The 20,442-nt window shown below is 43.2% G+C and overlaps 2 protein-coding genes across 2 annotated transcripts in view; both read left to right on the top strand.

The window, feature by feature from the left end:
* Nucleotides 1–17: 17 nt before the first annotated feature.
* snapin (SNAP associated protein) lies at nucleotides 18–3,611 on the top strand. The gene is made up of 4 exons (XM_034094005.2): nucleotides 18–149; nucleotides 624–670; nucleotides 1,211–1,329; nucleotides 2,693–3,611. Exons 1-4 carry the CDS (start codon nucleotides 34–36, stop codon nucleotides 2,798–2,800), a joined length of 390 nt encoding a protein of 129 aa, XP_033949896.1. The 5' UTR covers nucleotides 18–33; the 3' UTR covers nucleotides 2,801–3,611.
* Nucleotides 3,612–5,642: 2,031 nt separating this feature from the next.
* Nucleotides 5,643–20,442, top strand: part of smad10a (SMAD family member 10a) — a 28,295-nt gene continuing 13,495 nt past the window's right edge. Inside the window, exons 1-9 of the mRNA XM_034094505.2 lie at nucleotides 5,643–5,901; nucleotides 8,829–8,904; nucleotides 15,019–15,262; nucleotides 15,917–16,091; nucleotides 16,218–16,241; nucleotides 17,776–17,982; nucleotides 18,421–18,684; nucleotides 19,586–19,687; nucleotides 20,210–20,263. Coding sequence (XP_033950396.1) covers nucleotides 5,898–5,901; nucleotides 8,829–8,904; nucleotides 15,019–15,262; nucleotides 15,917–16,091; nucleotides 16,218–16,241; nucleotides 17,776–17,982; nucleotides 18,421–18,684; nucleotides 19,586–19,687; nucleotides 20,210–20,263 — 1,150 coding nt within the window. The 5' untranslated portion in view covers nucleotides 5,643–5,897. The remainder of the gene's footprint in view (nucleotides 5,902–8,828; nucleotides 8,905–15,018; nucleotides 15,263–15,916; nucleotides 16,092–16,217; nucleotides 16,242–17,775; nucleotides 17,983–18,420; nucleotides 18,685–19,585; nucleotides 19,688–20,209; nucleotides 20,264–20,442) is intronic.

Genomic DNA, 20,442 nt, shown 5'->3' with positions numbered 1-20,442 from the left:
CTTCCGGTCTGGCCCTGTTTACGGTATATCAAAATGGCTTCCTCGGCTGTAGTGACTACTCCCTCGGGCAAAGATGCTGTAGCAGAGGGTTTGCTAGACGTCTTGAAACCAGCTATTCAGCAGCTTGACCTGCACGTACACTCAGTCAGGTAAATGCGCATTATTATTTAAGATCTAGGTGACTTTATTTATTCTTCCAGGCGGCTCTGCTGTCATACCTCATACGAGCTGTAGCCGCTGTGAGTCCATTGAAGTCTCATGACTGGGAGATGTCACCCGGTGGTGTTATTCCTTTATGATTCACAATCAAAATGTTAACTTTTAAATCAGATTAGTACACATTTAATGTCCCTTAATCTACAGCAGTACGTGTCACGTGTCAACAGAAAATTGTACTTCCTCCCAATAACATGTATAAAAAAAACATACGAAACACTAATAATAAATACAATAATTAAATAAAAAATGGTTGTCATTCAATCATATTACATCCCCACTCATACTTGCAAAACCAACTGTAACCAGTGTGTGTGAGTGTGATTGTGTATGTCAGCTTGTGAAAAGAGCTATGTGGGTTGGAGGTGGGGGATTTCTGGATTAATGCGATTTTTCTTTCTTTGCAGAGAAAGCCAGGTAGAATTGAGAGAGCATATAGATAATCTGGCCACAGGTACAATTTTGATTATTCATTTATTTATGTTGTGTTTGTTGAATCCCAGACTTGCTTGTCTTGTTATGTATATAATTGAACTGCCCTAATACACAAGAACAATTTCTATCAGATAGTGATGCTTTCAATAGAGCAAACAACCAGCGTACCAGTAGGCTACACCATATATTGCATAGTTCCAATTCTAAGGTTTGTTTGAATATGTTAAATATATCATTACTGTCTATATAAACATTAGCATCAGTGCACACCATCATATCCATCTACTGAGGCATTACATGAGGTATATAAGGCAACCTGTCAATCATTCCATATTATGTACAGCCCTAATTAAACGGTTTTATCCTATTTTAGTTGTACATCTATTTCTGTGAATACAGCACATTAAATGCAATGTGTCTTTTTTAACACTTACCTTGCCATTAAAGTAATTCTGATACATTAGATATGTTTATTTTATTTTTTTAAATGTACATTAGACCTGCATCTTTGCTAACTTTGGTATGTTCTTTTGTGTCATTTAATGTCCACTCTTTGCAGAGTTATGCCGGATAAATGAACATCAGAAGGTGGCTCTTGACCTGGACCCTTATGTAAAGAAGCTGCTGAATGCAAGACGTAGAGTCGTGCTAGTGAACAATATACTGCAGAATGCTCAGGTCAGTGGCAAGTCTTTGTTGTGGGACTTCTTCAAACAGCACATATTCATGTTTTTTGACTGACTGTACTCTTTTGATTCTGCAGTGTCCCTCCGCTCCACAGGACTGTTTTGGTTTTCTGGCCTGTAAACGCTGCTCTCACTACACTGATTTCCTTTTGAGCAAAGGCTGTAAAAAGCCACTGCACACAACCTTGGCAGCAGGCAGACAGTCAGAGATTAGCTGGGGAACATACTGAAGAGTTTAGTAGCCAAATAGACAGATGTTTAACATAGCTAAAAGAGAAAAATATATTGAGCTTGGACTCATCAGTTGCACAGCTCCTAATGTTCGCCTTTTTATTACATCTTTAAATGTTTATTACACTAAATGCTAATACTGTCACTTCTACTGCACGGCTATGACTACTGTCATAGAATTCTTCTTAGTTTTACAACCACTACTACCAACAACTTCTCTATGACTACCTGTTTGACCTCTCATGATTAGTTCTACCAGTGACATTACTGTACAAATACTCAAGTACTTCTAGTATATCCTACTATCACTATGTGAGAGATAATGTGCAGCAGGACTGTCCAAGTCTCTTCACGTTTTCTTTTCTGTTAGCCAGTCCTCAAACATTGCCAGAGCAAAAGAGTGTGTTCCAAAAGTCAAAAGTCAAAGTCAGCTTTATTGTCAAGAATTCTACATGTTGTACATCCAGAAATCTACAGTGTGACATATATACATCAAACAACAACAACAACAAAACAAAAAGGGCGTGTGTGTGTGGGTTAGAGTCCAGGACCATTTGGGGCAGGGGAGAAAGGTCGGAGGCAGGGTGGAGAGATGTCAGAGGGGGGAGAGAGGGAGAGAGTTCAGCATCCTGACCGCCTGGTGGAGGAAGCTGTTCCCTTGTACTGTGTCCCATTTAGAGTTTACTTCCTGTCTGTCTTCTTCCAATCTCTCTGTCCTCCAGCTCTCTGTGTCTTTAACCTTCTTCCTTCTCTGGTGCCTTTTCTGATCTGTGTCACCTTCTTTGTGGAAGACACTTAACTATGATGAATCCAAAATGTTGTGCTTTCCACAAATATACAAATGAATATCCAAACAGTTTTCCACTGTTTTCTGGGCCACCTCTGATGTTTAATTGAGCGTACTACACATAGTCCCTTGATCAGACTGCTTTAGCAATAGTCTCTTTTTGCAATCGAGCTGACCGCTGAATGTCCACATTGACCAATTGGAATCTAGTATTCTACTAAGCCACGTTATAACCTGCCATAACTACAAGTATCACCTCCTTAATTACCGACCAAGATTAAAGTCAGAAAAGCACACAGACTGTTAAACAAACATAACATTGTTATTGTGTCCCTAGGAACGTCTGAGGCGACTCAACCACAATGTCGCCAAGGAGACGGCCCGCAGGAAGACCATGCTGGAGGCTTCGGGAGCGTTCCCCTCCCGCTCCCCCAGCAAACCCTGAGCCCCGCCTCCAGCTCTGCGGACTGTCCTGATCACGACTGAACTAACACAAGGAGGACACGCTGTCCTTTGACATTTAATTAGCAGTCCGTCTAATGAACTGCTCATGGTTTTGGCTTGCTAACGATGCTGTCTGCCATCTGCTAAGCGTAAGGCTGACAGACAACAGAATCCGCTTTACAGTATCAGCAGATTGATTCTACAGATAAGGTAAATGCTTAAACCCATGAGGCGCATGTAAAAAAACAAAAACAAACTTTGATCACACTCGCATGCAAGTTAAATTCCAAAGCCATAATAAGGTGCTTGAATTGTTCTTTAGAATGTCGTCATGCCAACGTGACGCTCTGGTTCTGGGACACGGTGCTTCACAAACCTGACTAGCTTTCTATGAAATTCACTTCCTTTTTCTGCAGTTTAGAATGGGTTCAGGTAACTGTAACAAGCAGTGGTTTGCAACACGCCTGCTCGATGTTCACACGTATGGATGCATCAGAGCGCTTTAAGACCGTTGTGATTGCACTATGAGCAGGTGTGATTGGGCAATGTGTTTGTTGTCCTTTATCGCTGTGCTGTTACTGCTGTTATTGTGATATGCCATGTGTTCTGCAATGTTTCCATTGTTCACATTCCACGTAAGAGTCAACACAAGAGTGCAGTTGCTTCACAAGTGATGCACGGTTACTAGGTGTTACCTGTCACAGCAACCTGGTGCCCCATGCAGCATGTAGTCCCGTTTGTGAAGCATTGAGAAACTACTTCCAAGCTATAAACTTGCTGCACTTAATGTTATTAAATAATATTGTTCTGAATATTTCTATCAAGTGTACTTCTTGCCCCTGTGCTGCTTATAATCTAGTGCACTATCCTATCAAAGTATAATATTGTATTGGCTTACCCTAGAGCTAGAGCAGAACTGTTCTGACGATGCATGATCGTTTGCTCACGCAGGCTCTGAGCTGCATTCATCAACACGTGGATGTTCTGTTGGTCAGGTCGTCAGAAGTCCTGCTTCTCTTCTTGTATCGGTGATAAAGGAAGAACTAACGCCTTAAATACTTATTAAAGCTATATACGTTTATAACTTGATTACATTGTGCCTTCATAAGAACCTACATGTTAACGTATTTTAAATGTTTCAGATGTATAAGTTAAATACATTCAAAGTACAAGAGCAAATAAAATCACATTTACATTTAGTCATTTCAAATAATTTGTTTAATAATACATTTGAATCTGAAAATGTGTTAAAACTGAGTACTTAAAGAGAATAGAGCAGAACCGCAGCTGTAAGTTGCCCCGAAGGTGGCCAAGTATTTGAACCACAGAAGAGAAACCATTCACGCAAAGGAGAGCTCGTCTTTGCCAGGTGTTGGCACGTTAGAGTTCCATCTGTCCAGCCGAAGGTCCTACCAGTGGACTGCTGCTAAAGGTCTGCGGGCCCTACGGGCATGAGTTCTGAGTGATTGATACACGAGCCGCAGCACTTGATGTGTTCAAAAAGAGCCTGAATTCCAGTTTAAATATTTACTGCAGTTCTCTTGGTTCTCATCAAACATATGCAGTAGTGTTAATTCTTGCATTTGTTTGAGGTGTTAAAATGCTGTTTTATGTATTAGCCTTAAACACATGGCTGCTGTAGCTTAGATGGGATGTATATCATGTTATATTCACTGATACTTGAATCGGGTCCTATTCAGGGATGTCGATCCTTAAAGGACAAACGCTCTGGAAAGAACGACCAATATCCAGTTCTGATTCAATACGACTCGAGTCTCACGCCATTCATCCTAACTGAGCCACTTTGCTCTCCCTTTCCTTCTTAAACATGTTCACTTGTTTAATTATATAATATTTGGACATCAGATTAGTTTTTAAAAAGCATTATATGAAAGTTAGCACATACTCCAAGAAGTTTGATGTGTTTCACTTGACATTTCTCCCAGCTCCTGATGGCAACACCGTGAGTCTCTGTCTGCTCAGTGCGCTGCGGTGCTTCCTCTAATGGTCATGCGTTTCCAAACATGGCGGTGAGGGACAGAGGACAACACGCGAGGGTACCTGTCCTCAGCACTTCGTTCTCTGATGCATTGACAGGCTTGTTTCCTTTTAAACTCCTTATTATATTTAGAATTGTTGTTATTTGGGCCTAGTTTTATGAAAAAGTCAGACAACGTTAACAAATAAAGATCTAGCATCTGGCCAGTATATTATATCAGATGCAAAGTCTAACTTTTCTGCAGAGTTGTTGACACTTCAGATTGAATGGATATCCACATTACATGGAAACATTTGGAATATTTATTGATCATTGTTCTTGAAATAGCAATATAAAACATATTGTCAAATAGTTTTGGAATATCAGTTTATCCAATCAGTGTGGATCTTTCGTCCTCTTCTTGAAGATAACATGAAATCACACCGCAATGCAAAACGCATTTTGCATTGATTTCTAAACTAAACATTTCTTCCATGAACTCTTCAATTGAGGATTAGGGGTCACAGACATAGGCATCGTTTTCCTCTGTTTCTCAAATACAGTTGCAGTTCGTGTGCGTGTGTGTATGCGTGAGTGTGTGCGTGATGATGTGAGTGTGTGTATGTTTGGGAAGGGGGGTGGGGGGGGTGTAATCTCAGCGGCGCCACCTTAAAAAAACAGTCTCGCAGACCTGTCAATCTAGACGAACCAGACAGACCCTAGCTCGCGGCCCTGCTGTGAGAGTCTGTACGTGATTGGCTGAACGCGGTGGTCCCTGTGAGAGCTGAGCGCCTATTGGCTACAGCATGTCGAGACACTGACGCGCACGACGTCTCCCCTCTATTGTTATTGTGGCGTGCGCGAGGGGAACAGACAGGATGCACGAGGAGACAGTGGGGCTGATAAAAGGATAACACAACCGAGAAACATCAAGCTAGCGCTGTAGCCTAGAAAGCCGGGAAATAAACACTAGCTCGTTACATTACAGGACTTTAGGGAGACATTAGCCGCGTAAAGGCACAGCGGTTCGTTGCATAGGGTTAATACAAAGGAGTATAAACACAGACCACACGTACGGCTTGCTATCTTTCTGCCCAACTTCTTCTATCCACTCCGGCTGATGTGTAAGTACAAACTATTGGTCTCCATCTTTTCCTACCCCTGTCCTCACTAGTGTTGCAACCAGGAGAGCCGGGGAAATGAGGGGGAAGTCAGACAGGCACATTAGCTGGCTACATTGTTGCTTACTGTAAAGTAACCTGTTCCTGTCCGCTCTTCTGTTGTCCGAGTTTCTCACACTGGCCGACATTGTACTGTTTCTGCTTCTCCATGTACTGTATCGAGTTCCTTCTATCAAGCAGTGAGATACATCAGTCCGCATTCAAATGTCTCATATGTATGTATATAGGGTTCCAGTGTGGCATGGCGGTGAAGTGCATGTATGGAACACAGACCAAGTTCTCATTTGAAGTGCGGGGCTACACGTTAGGACCCGTATGATGATGTTTGAGAGCAGACATGGAAAGTGTGTGTGTGTGTGTGTGTGTGTGTGTGTGTGTGTGTGTGTGTGTGTGTGTGTGTGTGTGTGTGTGTGTGTGTGTGTGTGTGTGTGTGTGTGTGTGTGTGTGTGTGTGTGTGTGTGTGTGTGTGTGTGTGTGTGTGTGTGTGTGTGTGTGAGAGTCACAGGTAACAGGTGCTTAGGCCTGCATGATGCATGGGGTATTGAGCTTTAATCAATGATGTCAATGTGAACATCAGTAATATAAAACTACATGTATTCATGTCTCATGTGTGTAGGGTTGCAGTTCATATTTACTGGAGTGTAACAAAAAACACTTTTTGACAATAAATTATACTATTATTGCATAAATAAATAGAATTCTAATATTATTGTAATACATATTATAAGAATACTATGCTTGTTGAGACAAAAAGCTGTTTATTGTTTGGTAATAACTGTGTGTTGTGAATGAACACTGCAATAGCGACTTTCCCAATGGAACGTGTTCCTTTGTGAAGATGGCAGAGAGCAGAGAGGGAAGGGGAGATGGAGTACATTGCAACACAAACACCTGCTTGTGCAGTAATCCTATTTATGAGCACACCATCATTTGATATAACTCCAAACCTTAATATGTTCACTTAGCTATTATAATGCTGCTAATCATTTGTATCCATGGACGAGTACTTATTAGCCTTTCATTTCCTTTCTATTACTAACGTGTGCTTTCCCTCTGTATTGAATAGCTTTGTGACTTCTGCTGTAACGCCGTACATCTCGCCGCTGCACGACTAATAAAGGAATCCACATTTTCTGACTGACATTTTGTAAAAAGAAACATCATTATTGAACCAATTTGAATATAAAAAATAAAACGAGATGTATGCATGTCCCATGTATGTTTGGTTGCAATCTCCTAGTCACCAGTACAGTATTCACACCCTGTAAGGTGACACAACTAGCCTTATTAAAACCGTATTGGTACAATAGATAATACTATAATAGTATTGTACAAATAAATACAACTTTTCATATATAATCTTCTTGAAACGGTATGGGTAATTACCACATTTGGTTGGTCAGAGACCTTTACCATCAAAAGAGACATTTTGCCCCCTTTTCCAGCAAATAAAACATGTCTGGAGCAGCAACACATAGAACACATCTTATACACTAGGTGTGATCCTCCCACCAACTTGACCCACTTCTGATAACACCATTGTATTCTTTATTATCATTCAATTGGATGAATTGATAAATGTACAGGCTCCATACAATCTCAATGAGCTGAAATCAGTACTAGTATTTTTATTTATTTATAAAAACCTATGCAGTCATTTCAGTTTGATCAGATTGAACCCAGCTGAAATGTGAGGAGCTCATGGACAACACCTAATACAATGATGCAGGTGGGCCACCGTAGCTCTGGGTCGGTCAAGTAGATGGAGCTGATAATACAAAGAAACATTTACTTGGTATCCTTTTGACACCAACGTGTTACGTTGACCTATCGTGTATTACAGTTGTTTGTATATTCTGCACTTTGGAGAAAGAGGTAAATGCTGTCATGAAGGTTTGGTGACTCGGTTCGTATATGGAGTCTAGAACAGCACTTGTGTTACAAACTGAGAGCGTGTCCAAAGGTAAAGATGTCTGATGGAAGACGTTGATGCCGCTGCACTGCGGGACATCGTTAGTCAGCGCTTTGTCAGCGCCGCGACCCAAGCCCTGTCTTGAGTCGCTCACAAAGCACATGCACATTATTATTGGTGTGATAAAGGCTGCACACATGCATCCACAGGGTCATAGCAAGTGCAGTATGTGGCAAAGGCACAACAGGTGAACATATCATTCTTAATAACTTTATTCTACAGACTACATTAAATAAATGCTTTGGTACAGACACTCTTAAAAGTGTTAAATAACTATTACATGATGATCACTTTAACAATGTAAACTTCAAACATACTCATTCCCCTTATCATCACCGAGAATAATATTACAATTGCAATATCAATCAATATGATTGATATTTTATTTTCTCCAAATTGTGCAGCTCTTATTAATATTATTATTATTATTATTATTATTATTATTATTGTTATTGTATTTATATTTATTTATCTGAGAAGATCACAAATGTAGCCGTAGAGGCTCATTTTCAACTGCAGTCCCTGACAGCTTGACGGCATTTGAAGAAAACACACACGAGCACAAAAGCACAGAAAACACACGAGCACATACAAAAACACACACGAGCACATACAAAAACACACACGAGCACATACAAAAACACACACGAGCACATACAAAAACACACACGAGCACAATAGACGCACATATAGAGCACTCACGCTGATATATAACCCGTTAACGCACACGCTAAGCGATATGCAGGCGGTATGACATCAAAGAGGTGACTGTTGGTATTGTTCTGGTGTTACACGTGACTAGTACCGGCCCGTATTCCTCTGCACCGCCATCACTGTGAGTCCTGCTGGCCTCCACACCTCACTGGACCCACTAACCCTGCTCTCCGCTCCACTGCAGGGTCTGACTCGGAGCTTGGCCATCACGATGCTGGTGAACTTTCTGGTCACTCATTGGCCGACCAACTTAATACCAGGTGAGCAAGCAGCAAACACACATGCCGGCAACAAAGTGTCACGACTGAGAGACCTTGGAAGTACCATCACTAAGTGAGGCAGCTACTGTGCATTTGGACCAGGGTCAGAACCAGCTCTGTTGCTAACTTTACACATACATGCACATACATGCACACATACATGCATACATACATGCACATACATGCACATACATGCACATACATGCATGCATGCATACATACATACATACATACATGCACATACATGCATGCATGCATACATACATACATACATACATACATGCACATACATGCATACATACATACATGCACATACATGCACATACATGCACATACATGCATGCATACATACATACATACATACATGCACATACATGCATACATACATACATGCACATACATGCATGCATGCATACATACATACATACATACATACATACATGCACATACATGCATACATACATACATGCACATACATGCACATACATGCACATACATGCATGCATGCATACATACATACATACATACATACATGCATGCATGCATACGTGCGTGCATGCATACATACATACATGCACATACATACATACATACATACATACATGCATACATACATGCATACATACATACATACATACATACATACATACATGCATGCATACGTGCGTGCATGCATACATACATACATACATACATAACACAATAAGCACAATGAAGTCAGACAAATGCAGAACTATTATAAAAGCTTTTTTTAAAACTATTGTAAAATTGAAAGAAAGTATTCAAGAAATATACCAAAAAGTAAGTACACAAAGTATATGGCAAACTACTCTGAAAAACAAAATATGCAGTATTACAGAATTGATAGGTGTAAAGATTTAAAAGAGTGAGTAATGTGCAAGGTGTACACCCATTTGCATGAGAACCCGTTCCTGGGCTGAAGTGGAATAGTCCGTTTAGCTTAGGAACCTTCCTACGGAGTGAGATGACCCGGAAGTCCCTCAGTGGCAGCCATGATAAGTGCCGTTCCAATTCTCCAAATGATAGGAAAGGAGATTTCAAACTTCCTTTATAACCTCCTTTAGCTTAGGAACCACTGGACCTCCCTAACCGACAGGAGAAGCGAACATGCTGCCCCACAATGCATTGCAGCCGCAGCATTTGCCGTCACACAACAGTCGGCCGTTCACGGAAACAACCGATTATGACCGAGAAATGATATCATGAAAGTTACGGTGCTTATTAAGCTTTTTAAAACGTAGGTGGTAAGTTGCCAAAGTGCTTTGTTTTGAACGTGCATCAGTATTATAATCAAAGAGAGAAATATGAACGTTAGTTTTCACTGAAATGATCAAATAAAGTCAACATCTCAGTCTTTACTGAGCTGTGTGGAGTTTGTTCAACTTTTAAAAGATGTTTGAATGGTGATATACACAGTGATAGATGTTAAGGACTAACGTTTATAATAAATACATCTGTATTGATTTTAAGATCTTTAGTTCATCAATCATACGTATTGGGATCATTGGTATTAATGTGGACCGGAGGGAGAGGGTGACGAGCATAAGTTTCACTTTCCTTTTTTATTTTAATTCCAACTTTGGTCCTGAAGAATATGTTTCTCTGTTGTCCACGTTCATAAAGCAAAGCAGCAGCATCAGAGCACGGAGCAGAGTCTCTCGATGAGTTCACAGCAGTCCCTCGTTCTTATTGAGCATCCATGTTGTAGTCCGCTGTATAGAAAACTGTGGTTTCCATAGTTACCCCACAGCAGCAGACGCACATTCAGGACGTCCGCTGGCGCATCATGAACACGTCGGATAGTGAGAGTGCAGTCGATTCTCTAAAGTACCGCAGTCTCTTCTCCTAAGTCCTTTTGAATTCTCCTATCCACTATCCCTTAACCCCGTGACCTTTCACTCAGAGGTCAAGGAATAGGAGATAGGGTTAGAACTTAGGAGCTGATTTTTGGATTATCCGACCGCAACCCTGGTGTGTTCATGTCAGTGATTGGTCGCCTGATCAGGTGAGTTACTGCAGCTCCACAGCTGTGACACACAGATGTTAAACAAGGGCTTTAGGGTTCAAGCTGTTCCAATGGGCTTTGACGGACTGGGACATATCTATAGTGGAACTACACCATTATAATATGTGTTCTGATAGTGCCCTGGACTATCAGACCCCAAACAGATCATATCTACTGACGGACTGTGTCAGTCACATATTCCCAAGGTACAGGAAGCAGCAACATAATGTCGTGTTGCCAGCAGATGGAGGGCTAGCTCCATGCTAAGGCATCTTCACGAGAGATGTGAGGTGTTTCCCACACGCTACCTTTGGACTTTTAGAGATGAGATGCGTTTCAGCACGCCTTTAGTCTGAATCAAATCTCTTTAAAAGCTCTACAGACTCTACAGAACTCAGTGACTGGTTGGTTTTTTTATATCAAGTTTAGTGACTGACATACTGCACTATAGACTCTGATTAGAAGTTATCAAAGAAGTTTGCAAACGGTAGAGAACTATTAGTTCTCAAAGCCCAACATTTTATATCTCATCAAATAGATCAAACCTTACAGTCGACCCAAACCCTCAGGATACACAGGGGTTATCAGGTGCTTCCTTCAAAGGTCCTACCTACACTGTGCTGTGCTCTTTAAGGCCATACCCAGCATGCAGATGTGCAGTGCTCTTGACCCTCACCGTTGGCAGCTTTATCTTGGGGCCTTCGTCCATCCATCCCATTCGTGTGAAGGCGATGTCTCAGGAGCGCCGAGGGCGAATGTTGAACATCTAGTTGTGTGAGACGAGAGAAGCAGAGATGATGTCTCTACGCTTCCCATCCTCACAGGGCCTTCCCCTGCACTGCACTCAGCAACACACTGATGGATACAAGTGTGCGGTACACATATTTCTAAGAAATGTGTATGGTACCCCAGGTACGGTATATAAATGCATTACACAAGCACATATACTCACGGTCAAGAAATAGTTGTAATGCGAGTACACAGTACGACATACTGTGTGTGACGCTGAACACCATGCTTAATACACGAACATCATACGTTATGTTTTACTAGTACATAGTATACAGTTTATATAGCTTATACTATTGCTTCTACAGTCTGCCTCTTTGTGTCTGTGCTGTGGAAACTCTAACTTTGCTTCGTGTGACCTGGAAGCGGTCATCTCTGACACTTAGTGGGAAGATCATCAGTAAGCATGCTAGCTGTAAGCATGTTCAATCAGAAACCCTTAGCGCTGTAGGTGCCTGAAACCAAAGCTTGGGGCACGGAGAGGACTAGAAGTTAGCTGTCGTTAGCAACTGTTTACAGATGATAAGTCATCTCTATGATGGATCTAGAAATGTAAGAGCTGAGTGCTGTGATCGAGGGAAGGTGATCAGATATCCATGAGTCTTTATTTACATTGTTTCTATTGTTTCCCCAAACATTAAGCTCGACAGGTGCTTCACAATACAATTGAATATCGTGGAAATCATTTCAATTTAAAAGGTGAAGCTCATATATTAAATAGATGAATTACACACAAAGTTAATTATTCCAAGCGCTTACTTGCATTAATCCTGATGATTACGGCTCACAGCTAATGAAAACACACAGTTCAGTATCTCAGACAATCAGAATATTACATAAGACCAATACAAGAACAGATTTCCCTCTGACCCTCTGAAAAGTATGTTCATGTGTACACTCACTACTTGGTTTGGCCTCCTTTAGCATGTTAGCCTTCAGCTCGTCTGCGTGGGTCTCGTGTCTCTCATCTTCCTCTTGACAAAACCCCATGAAGGTCTAGCTCAGGCCAGGTTGCTGGCCAATCAAGCACAGTCATTCCATGGTGACTAAACCAGGCGTTAGTACTGTGGCAGTGTGGGCAGGTGCCAAGTCCTGCTGGAAAATGAAATCAGCATCTCCATAAAGCTTTTCAGAGGATTTCTAAAATGTCCTGGTAGGAGGCTGCGTTGACTTTGACTTGATAAAACACAGTGGACCAACAGCATCAGCATGTCTCCCCAAATCATCACTGACTGTGGAACCTTTACGCTAGACCTCGAGCAACTTGGATCCTGCTTCCTCCAGACTCCGGGGCCTTGATCTCCAAATGAAATGCAAAATGTACCTGAGTCTGAAAGGAGGACGGTGGAACACTTCGCCCAGGTAAGACGCTTCTGATGTTCTCTGGTTCAGGAGCGACTCCACACGAGTCAGTCCACAGTTGCAGCCCATGTCCTGGATACGATATCTGCCTTCCTCTGAAAAGCTTTATGGAGATGCTGATTTCATTTTCCAGCAGGACTAGGCGCCTGCCCGCACTGCCACAGTACTAACGCCTGGTTTGATGACCATGGATAACTGTGCTTGATTGGCCAGCACACTGGCCTGAGCTAGACCGTTATGGGGTTTTGTCAAGAGGAAGATGAGAGACACGAGACCCAACTACGCAGACGTGCACCTAGAGAGCGTCCTGAGTGGCTGCATCGCGGCCTGGTACGGCAGCTGCACCGCCCTCGATCGAAAGGCTTTACAGAGGAGGTGGAAACTGCACCGCAGACCACTCCACACCATGGAGGACCTTCACTCCCAGCGGCTCAGGAAGAAAGCCCTCAGGATGATCAAAGACCCCATCACCCCAGCAACACACTGTTCTGTCTGCTGCCGTCTGGCAGGCGGTACCGCAGCATCCGGACTGAAACCACCAGACTCAGAGACAGCTTCATCCCACAGGCCATAGACGGCTAAACACCTGGGCTGCAGTCGGATAATCCAAAAATCAGCTCCTAAATTCTAACCCTATCTCCTATCCCTTGACCTCTGAGTGAACGGTCACGGGGTTAAGGGACAGCGGACTACAACATGGATGTTCAATAAGAACGAGGGACTCCTCTAGAGACTCTGCACCGTGCTCTGATGCTGCTGCTTTGCTTTATGAACGTGGACAACAGAGAAACATATTCTTCAGGACCAAAGTTGGAATTGAAATAAAAAAGGAAAGTGAAACTTATGCTCGTCACCCTCTCCCTCCGGTCCACTTTAATACTAATGATCCCAATACGTATGATTGATGAACTAAAGATCTTAAAATCAATACAGATGTATTTATTATAAACGTTAGTCCTTAACATCTATCACTGTGTATATCACCATTCAAACATCTTTTAGAAGTTGAACAAACTCCACACAGCTCAGTAAAGACTGAGATGTTGACTTTATTTGATCATTTCAGTAAAAACTAACGTTCATATTTCTCTCTTTGATTATAATACTGATGAACGTTCAGAACAAAGCACTTTGGCAACTTACCACATACGTTTTAAAAAGCTTAATAAGCACCGTAACTTTCATGATATCATTTCTCCGTCATAATCGGTTGTTTCCGTGAACGGCCGACTGTTGAGTGACGGCAAATGCTGCGGCTGCAATGCATTGTGGGGCAGCATTTTCTCCTCTCCTGTCGGTTAGGGAGGTCCAGTGGTTCCTAAGCTAAAGGAGGTTATAAAGGAAGTTTGAAACCTCCTTTCCTTTCATCTAGAGCAGGGGTCAGCAACCTTTTTGATATGTGCCATTTATAAAAAAAAAATGTGATGCCAAATCCACATTAAGATCACCATGACTCGCGCATGCATGCACGTGCACGTGCACGGTTGTGGCGTGACCACCCAAACAGAAAGATATGGACACAAGATGTGTGCAAATGTATTTAGTTTCCTATCCACGTGGACATGATTTAAGTGGGGGGGGACCTCACATCCTGTAGGGGGTCCGGGGGCATCATTACACAGAACCCTTATCTCTGGACAAATGTCCATCTCATGAAGTCTGAAGCAAGCATGGCATAAGGGACGCTGGTGCATCTCCCAGCCAGAGGGAGTGCAGTCCAATCCAACTCCGGGAGACAAGGCTATGGTGTTCACGTGCATTTGTCCTGACTTGCCATTCGAAGCCGTCTCTCGTGGGGCTCACGTCATGATGAGTCATTGTATATTCAGGAGTTGGGGTGTTCAGAATCTGTCCCAGTCAATCTGGTATGAGTGCCAGTTGGTCGGCCAGTTGTGCTCATTAACCCTAACGTAGCCTGTGCCTGTGTGTTGTGGCAGCAGCATCATGTCAGTGAACCCTCCCAGCAGCAATGACGCCTGCCTCAGCATCGTGCACAGCCTCATGTGCCACAGGCAGGGCGGGGAGAACGAGGGCTTCGCCAAGCGGGCCATCGAGAGCCTGGTGAAGAAGCTGAAGGAGAAGAAGGACGAGCTGGACTCGCTCATCACCGCCATCACAACCAACGGCGTGCATCCCAGCAAGTGTGTGACCATCCAGAGGACGCTGGATGGACGGCTGCAGGTCGGTGCTCCTCTCACACACAGCAGCAGCCATTACACACCACTGTTGTTATCATTTATTCCAGCTTTCTTCCTTTTGCAAATACAATTATCCTTTTCTTAAATTAGGATTTTCACAGTTAATTTGCATTCCATTCAAATCGTATCAATGTTCCGAGCTATACGGGCTGCCTGTGCAAGTCCTGTTAGTTGTAATGGCAAACTAAAAGCACATATTGTTTTGGGTTTGTGATATTCTTGGTAGTCATCTATTGTATTTGTTTTGAAGGACCTGTTATTCTGGGGGTGTTCCCTCTCTTGGGGTGTGCATGGTGTTATGTCTGCAAAGGCAAAGATGGCCTGACATGCCTCCATTGGACTCCTTTGTTTACTTCCATAACATAGACAGCACTACGGAACAGAGCCGGCCAGCTAACCAATCAGAGAGCCTGGGCTCTGGTTTCAGACAGAGGGCAAAAAGAGGAGCCTCTGAACGCCAAAGCATGGAACGATGTGATAGCAGAGTACCCATGTGAATCAGAGAATCAGCATCAAGGCCCCGAACAGCATTATGCTTATCACTCCTGAATGGCGGCTGTTTCAAGTGAAGATATAACGTTACTGTGTTTCTGGTGAGCATGACGGAGGCTAACGTGATGCTGCGATCTCTACTCAGGTGGCGGGGAGGAAAGGTTTTCCTCACGTCATTTATGCACGGTTGTGGCGCTGGCCCGACCTCCACAAAAATGAACTCAAGCATGTCAAGTTCTGCCAGTACGCCTTTGACCTGAAGTACGATAACGTCTGCGTCAACCCCTACCACTACGAGAGGGTGGTGTCGCCTGGCATCGGTACGTCAGCTTCATACTACTCAGGTTCTGCTCTCTGATTTAGCACTAGCCAACATTATTATTCTCACCCCGACTTGTTGTTGTTTCTGATGCATGATAGTGACGTGTTTCTGTCTCCTCTCACAGTTGGTCTCAGCCTTCAGAACACGGGTGAGTCTCATTCCACTGCACCGCATCATGCAAAGCCCCATGTCTTGTTTCACACTGCCTGCCTGTACACCCATTGGCCAAGCATTGTGTTAAAGGATCAGTGTGTAATGTGAAATGCAATATAGGAAATTATAAAAATGGAGGATTACAATGAATTCCTCTTTGATGGTCTCACACATGCACATTGCACACACAGTGAAATCTGCATTTAACCCATCCTAGTATAAGGAGCCGTGGAGCAGTGCGAAGAGACCTGGTGCCATGCTCCAGGGCAGTACAAGTCTACTCTCCATGCTTGGTCCTTCCAGCAGCTCTTCGCTCCACAAGCCCAGTCCCTACAGACTTTAGCTACATGCGCTCCAAAGTAATGAATGTTATATTCAGAATGATGTTTTAAGAGTCAATAATCACCTGAAAGTAGGAGTTGTGTTTCTCTCAGCTCTCCAGAAGGAGCCACGTGAAACGGCAGTAACAACGTTGTTTGAACTGCAAAGCTAGATGCCGCCAAATCGTGCACACTGTCACTTATCGTCAACGCTTTGATGCAGCCGTAGTTACAGCTACTGTTTCATGCTTTCATTGCTTTCACATTTTCAAAGTAAAGGAGCAAGTAGCAAGGTTCTCATATATATGTATATACAGTACACAGTACATGTGTACATTTTACTCCTCTAAATGTATTTGAAAGTTTTAGTTACTTTACAGATTCAGATTATTAGCTATTCAAAAATACATTTCAATTAATAAATAAGCATTGACATATAGGTTAGCTTATCCAGCATCAGTAGACACCCTATTCAGACCAGCTCCAGTTCTAGCAGCAGGGGTACACACATGAATGTATCAATATTCATAATCCAATAATACAAATGTATTATTCCAAAATAGCCCATGATGCATACTCTTACTTTTGGTACTTTAATAACAAATGTTTTATTCATATTTAGAATTTTACTTAAGAAATACTTTTAGCTCAAGTAATACTAAACTAGAATGACTAAATGCTAAAGCTTTTTCTCTCATGCACTGACATGAATGTGATGGCCGTGTGTGAATAAGCTATCAAGTCAAGCCTGAACTGAATGCTGTCATAACAGAAAGACTACAATAGTGCTGGGTTGAATGGTCTGATCCGTTAGACGCGTTCCTCTGTGGGACCAGAACAGGGCGAGGCCACACAACGCCACCAGATCTCAGATTGACATGGTCAGACCTACTTCTGATTATCGACTAACCAAACTGAGAGTGTTGCGTCTATGCTTTCATCATCGACCACACTGAACATGTTTAATTTAGTTCATTTCATTTATATATGATCTTAAGACTTTCACACGACATCTTATCATGTCAGTACACCATATCATGTTATCATTGATTATCATACACAATGTTGGTCTGGCTCCTTCAGTGATTTCATGGTGAAAAAGGACATATACTGAGATATTGAGCACCAATGAAATGGTCTGATGACCTGATGTAGTTTATGTCCAACACACTGCTGTCCAGCGTAGTGACTGTCCCCCATGCCCGACAGCAGCAGCCGGCGGCGGCGGCGGCCTGATCAAAGAGGAGTACATCCATGACTGCATTCAGATGGACCTCCCGCCTGGCATGCCTCTGTCTGACCACCAGGCAGCCCTGAAGCTGCCGCCTGCAGACCTCTACGGGCACCCACAGCTCTCCTCTGAGCCCCATGGACCCCCACCCGTCACCAGATACAACCTGCCTGTCTCACCCAAAGGTCAGCTCCTCATTATCATAATTCTGTGTTTACTATCACATGGTTAACAAAGACTGGCATTTCATCTACAAAATGCACCCAGCACTATTTGTTATGTTTTTATAACAATCATATCTTGATATAATAGAAGAGAGCAGCGCTACGTCTTGCTGGCCCCTTCCTCTTTCCGATGAAAACAAAGAATCTGCGCTTAGCGGAAATAATAGTTGTATCATCCTTAAAAGCTGCTGTGTGGTGTATTGAACATCGGACAAAGAAAATACCCACTTTCCAGATGTTCTTTACACGCGTATTGGACATATGGATGTTCCCAAGAGAAACGGATCTGTACAATCTGTAAATGTTCTGGACCTTGCCACCTGAGGCTTGATGTGTGATGATGTGTAGCTGCTGCCAGCTGCGGGGGAGTCAGCCTGACTGTGCTCTGCTCTCCCTCAGTGTCCGGCTCCGGCTCCGGCTCCATGCTGCCTCTGCAGGGGGGCCACCCTGACGGACGGCTCCAAACGCCATCTCCACAGGCTCAGGGCATGACCCCGGCTCCACGACCTCTGACCCCGACCCAACCCACTCCTCAGCAACAGGCTGGCCAACAACCCTCACAGCCCCCCCACCCACAGCAGCCCCCCCTACCTCCTTCTCACACGCATGGACAGAACGGGTACAGCAGCAATAAACACTCTCAGAGCCAGGCGGCCTTCCACAGTGAGTCCACACACACACACACACACACACACACACACACACACACACACACACACACACACACACACACACACACACACACACACACACACACACACACACACACACACACACACACACACACACACACACACGCACACACGCACAAATTGAAAGTACGTATTGCCTGAGATCTCATGATGTGGTTTTATAAATGTGCCAAGTGCTAGGACTGTCTGAGGGAAGAAAGCTTTTAGTTGAGCAGCTCCACTAACTTGGAACAGTCTGCAAACCTGTTTGAACCTGAGCACTCTGGTTCCCCTGCATCACTCTGGAACTCGCTGGGTGCCATGCTGTCTGATACTCATGGTACCTGTCACTGTGAATAGAGTGTGTAAACTGTACCCTGTACATTATGTTGTCTGTCGTCCTTATTGTTGTTCTGTTGTTTGTATGTTACATGTGTAACTGATGTCCTGCAGGGCACCCTGAAGAAGAGACCTTCTGATCTCAAGGGGCTTCACCTGGTTCAATCAAGGCTACAAACAAACAAACAAAGCTGCTTCCTCTCTGATGTATTTTTAACTGAAGCCAAATCTACTTTCTCCAAAGGAAATATGTTGCCTTAACCACAATTCCTTATGGCAGCTAAATCTAAAGTGGTAGTCATGACATCCTATCACTACCCTGTTCAAATGTACACTTGTTGTTGTTTCCGAGTAGGTGTGATGTGTTTTGGACAGTGACGTTGTTCCGCCCTGGTGTAGGAGCAGTATGATTGTTGTTAGCACCAGGGTCGTTCTCATGAGTTCACCTTCACATGTTTCCTCGTCCTCACGATGTTTTAATCAAACTGCAGGACAAGGGGCTTTTTTGACTGTACACCCGCAGCCCTGACCATTTGTCTCTTCCTGTCATTCAGCAGTGTGGACCGGCAGCAGCACAGCCTCCTACACTCCTATAGGACCCCAGCAGAACGGGCAGGGTCACCAACAACCCCCCCTCCATCATGCCAACCACCACTGTAAGACATTGTGTCCTTCCAAACATGATGTTCACTGTCTTTCTGTGGCTTTCACACACAAAACTCCTCACACGCCCCTTTGCAGGTGCTGTGTCTCATGTGAAGTCTATTATCTATAGCAAACTGATCTCCCATGGGGATTTCTCTGATCGGATTGATTTAAGTCTTCGCCTCCTCTCCGTTCATGTCCCTTAGCCTTTTTCTCATTTTAGCCGTCTTTTGTGGTTTTACTTTTATTGAAGTACATTGAAGGAAATTAGCTATATGAGTAAAGTGTATTATTAATATTGTAGAATTAGAGAATTACATTTATTTCAAAGTTAATCTATGAAGTGCTAATGTGGTGCAACAAGGTTGTAATGCAAATATAGTCCCTGTATAACTCCTAAAGTATCCTGTATGCCTGTGAGACATACATGCTCACTCCCGCACTATTCACAAGTATCCACTTCAAGTTTAACGTGTATGTACAGCTTTGTTTTATTTGACTTCACTCCAATGTTCTTATCCTTCTGCTTTCAGGGTCCCAGCATCATGGCACCACCTCTTTCCCTCCATCTGTGTCCAACCACCCAGGTTAGAGATGATCACTGTTATCTGTCAATGCTAGGCTCATATACACAACTGTCGACCATGGAAAAGCTGATGCACTCTAGGTTGTAAGGTTTTAAGAGGATGTATAATCTTTATTTGTACATTTATTCGAGTATCTGCTATGATTCATATGTCTGCTGCAGAATGCGTAACATCTGGGC

This window comes from Pseudochaenichthys georgianus, chromosome 11, assembly GCF_902827115.2.
Source record: "Pseudochaenichthys georgianus chromosome 11, fPseGeo1.2, whole genome shotgun sequence".
Lineage (NCBI taxonomy): Eukaryota > Metazoa > Chordata > Actinopteri > Perciformes > Channichthyidae > Pseudochaenichthys > Pseudochaenichthys georgianus.
This window is presented reverse-complemented; position numbering and strand designations above follow the sequence as displayed.

Bases quoted from the DNA above. Each gene is read 5' to 3' on its own strand.
- snapin (XM_034094005.2), top strand. From the start codon at position 34: ATGGCTTCCTCGGCTGTAGTGACTACTCCCTCGGGCAAAGATGCTGTA. The intron at 671-1,210 runs GTACAATTTTGA...CACTCTTTGCAG, and splicing joins TATAGATAATCTGGCCACAG to AGTTATGCCGGATAAATGAA. The intron at 1,330-2,692 runs GTCAGTGGCAAG...TTGTGTCCCTAG, and splicing joins ATATACTGCAGAATGCTCAG to GAACGTCTGAGGCGACTCAA.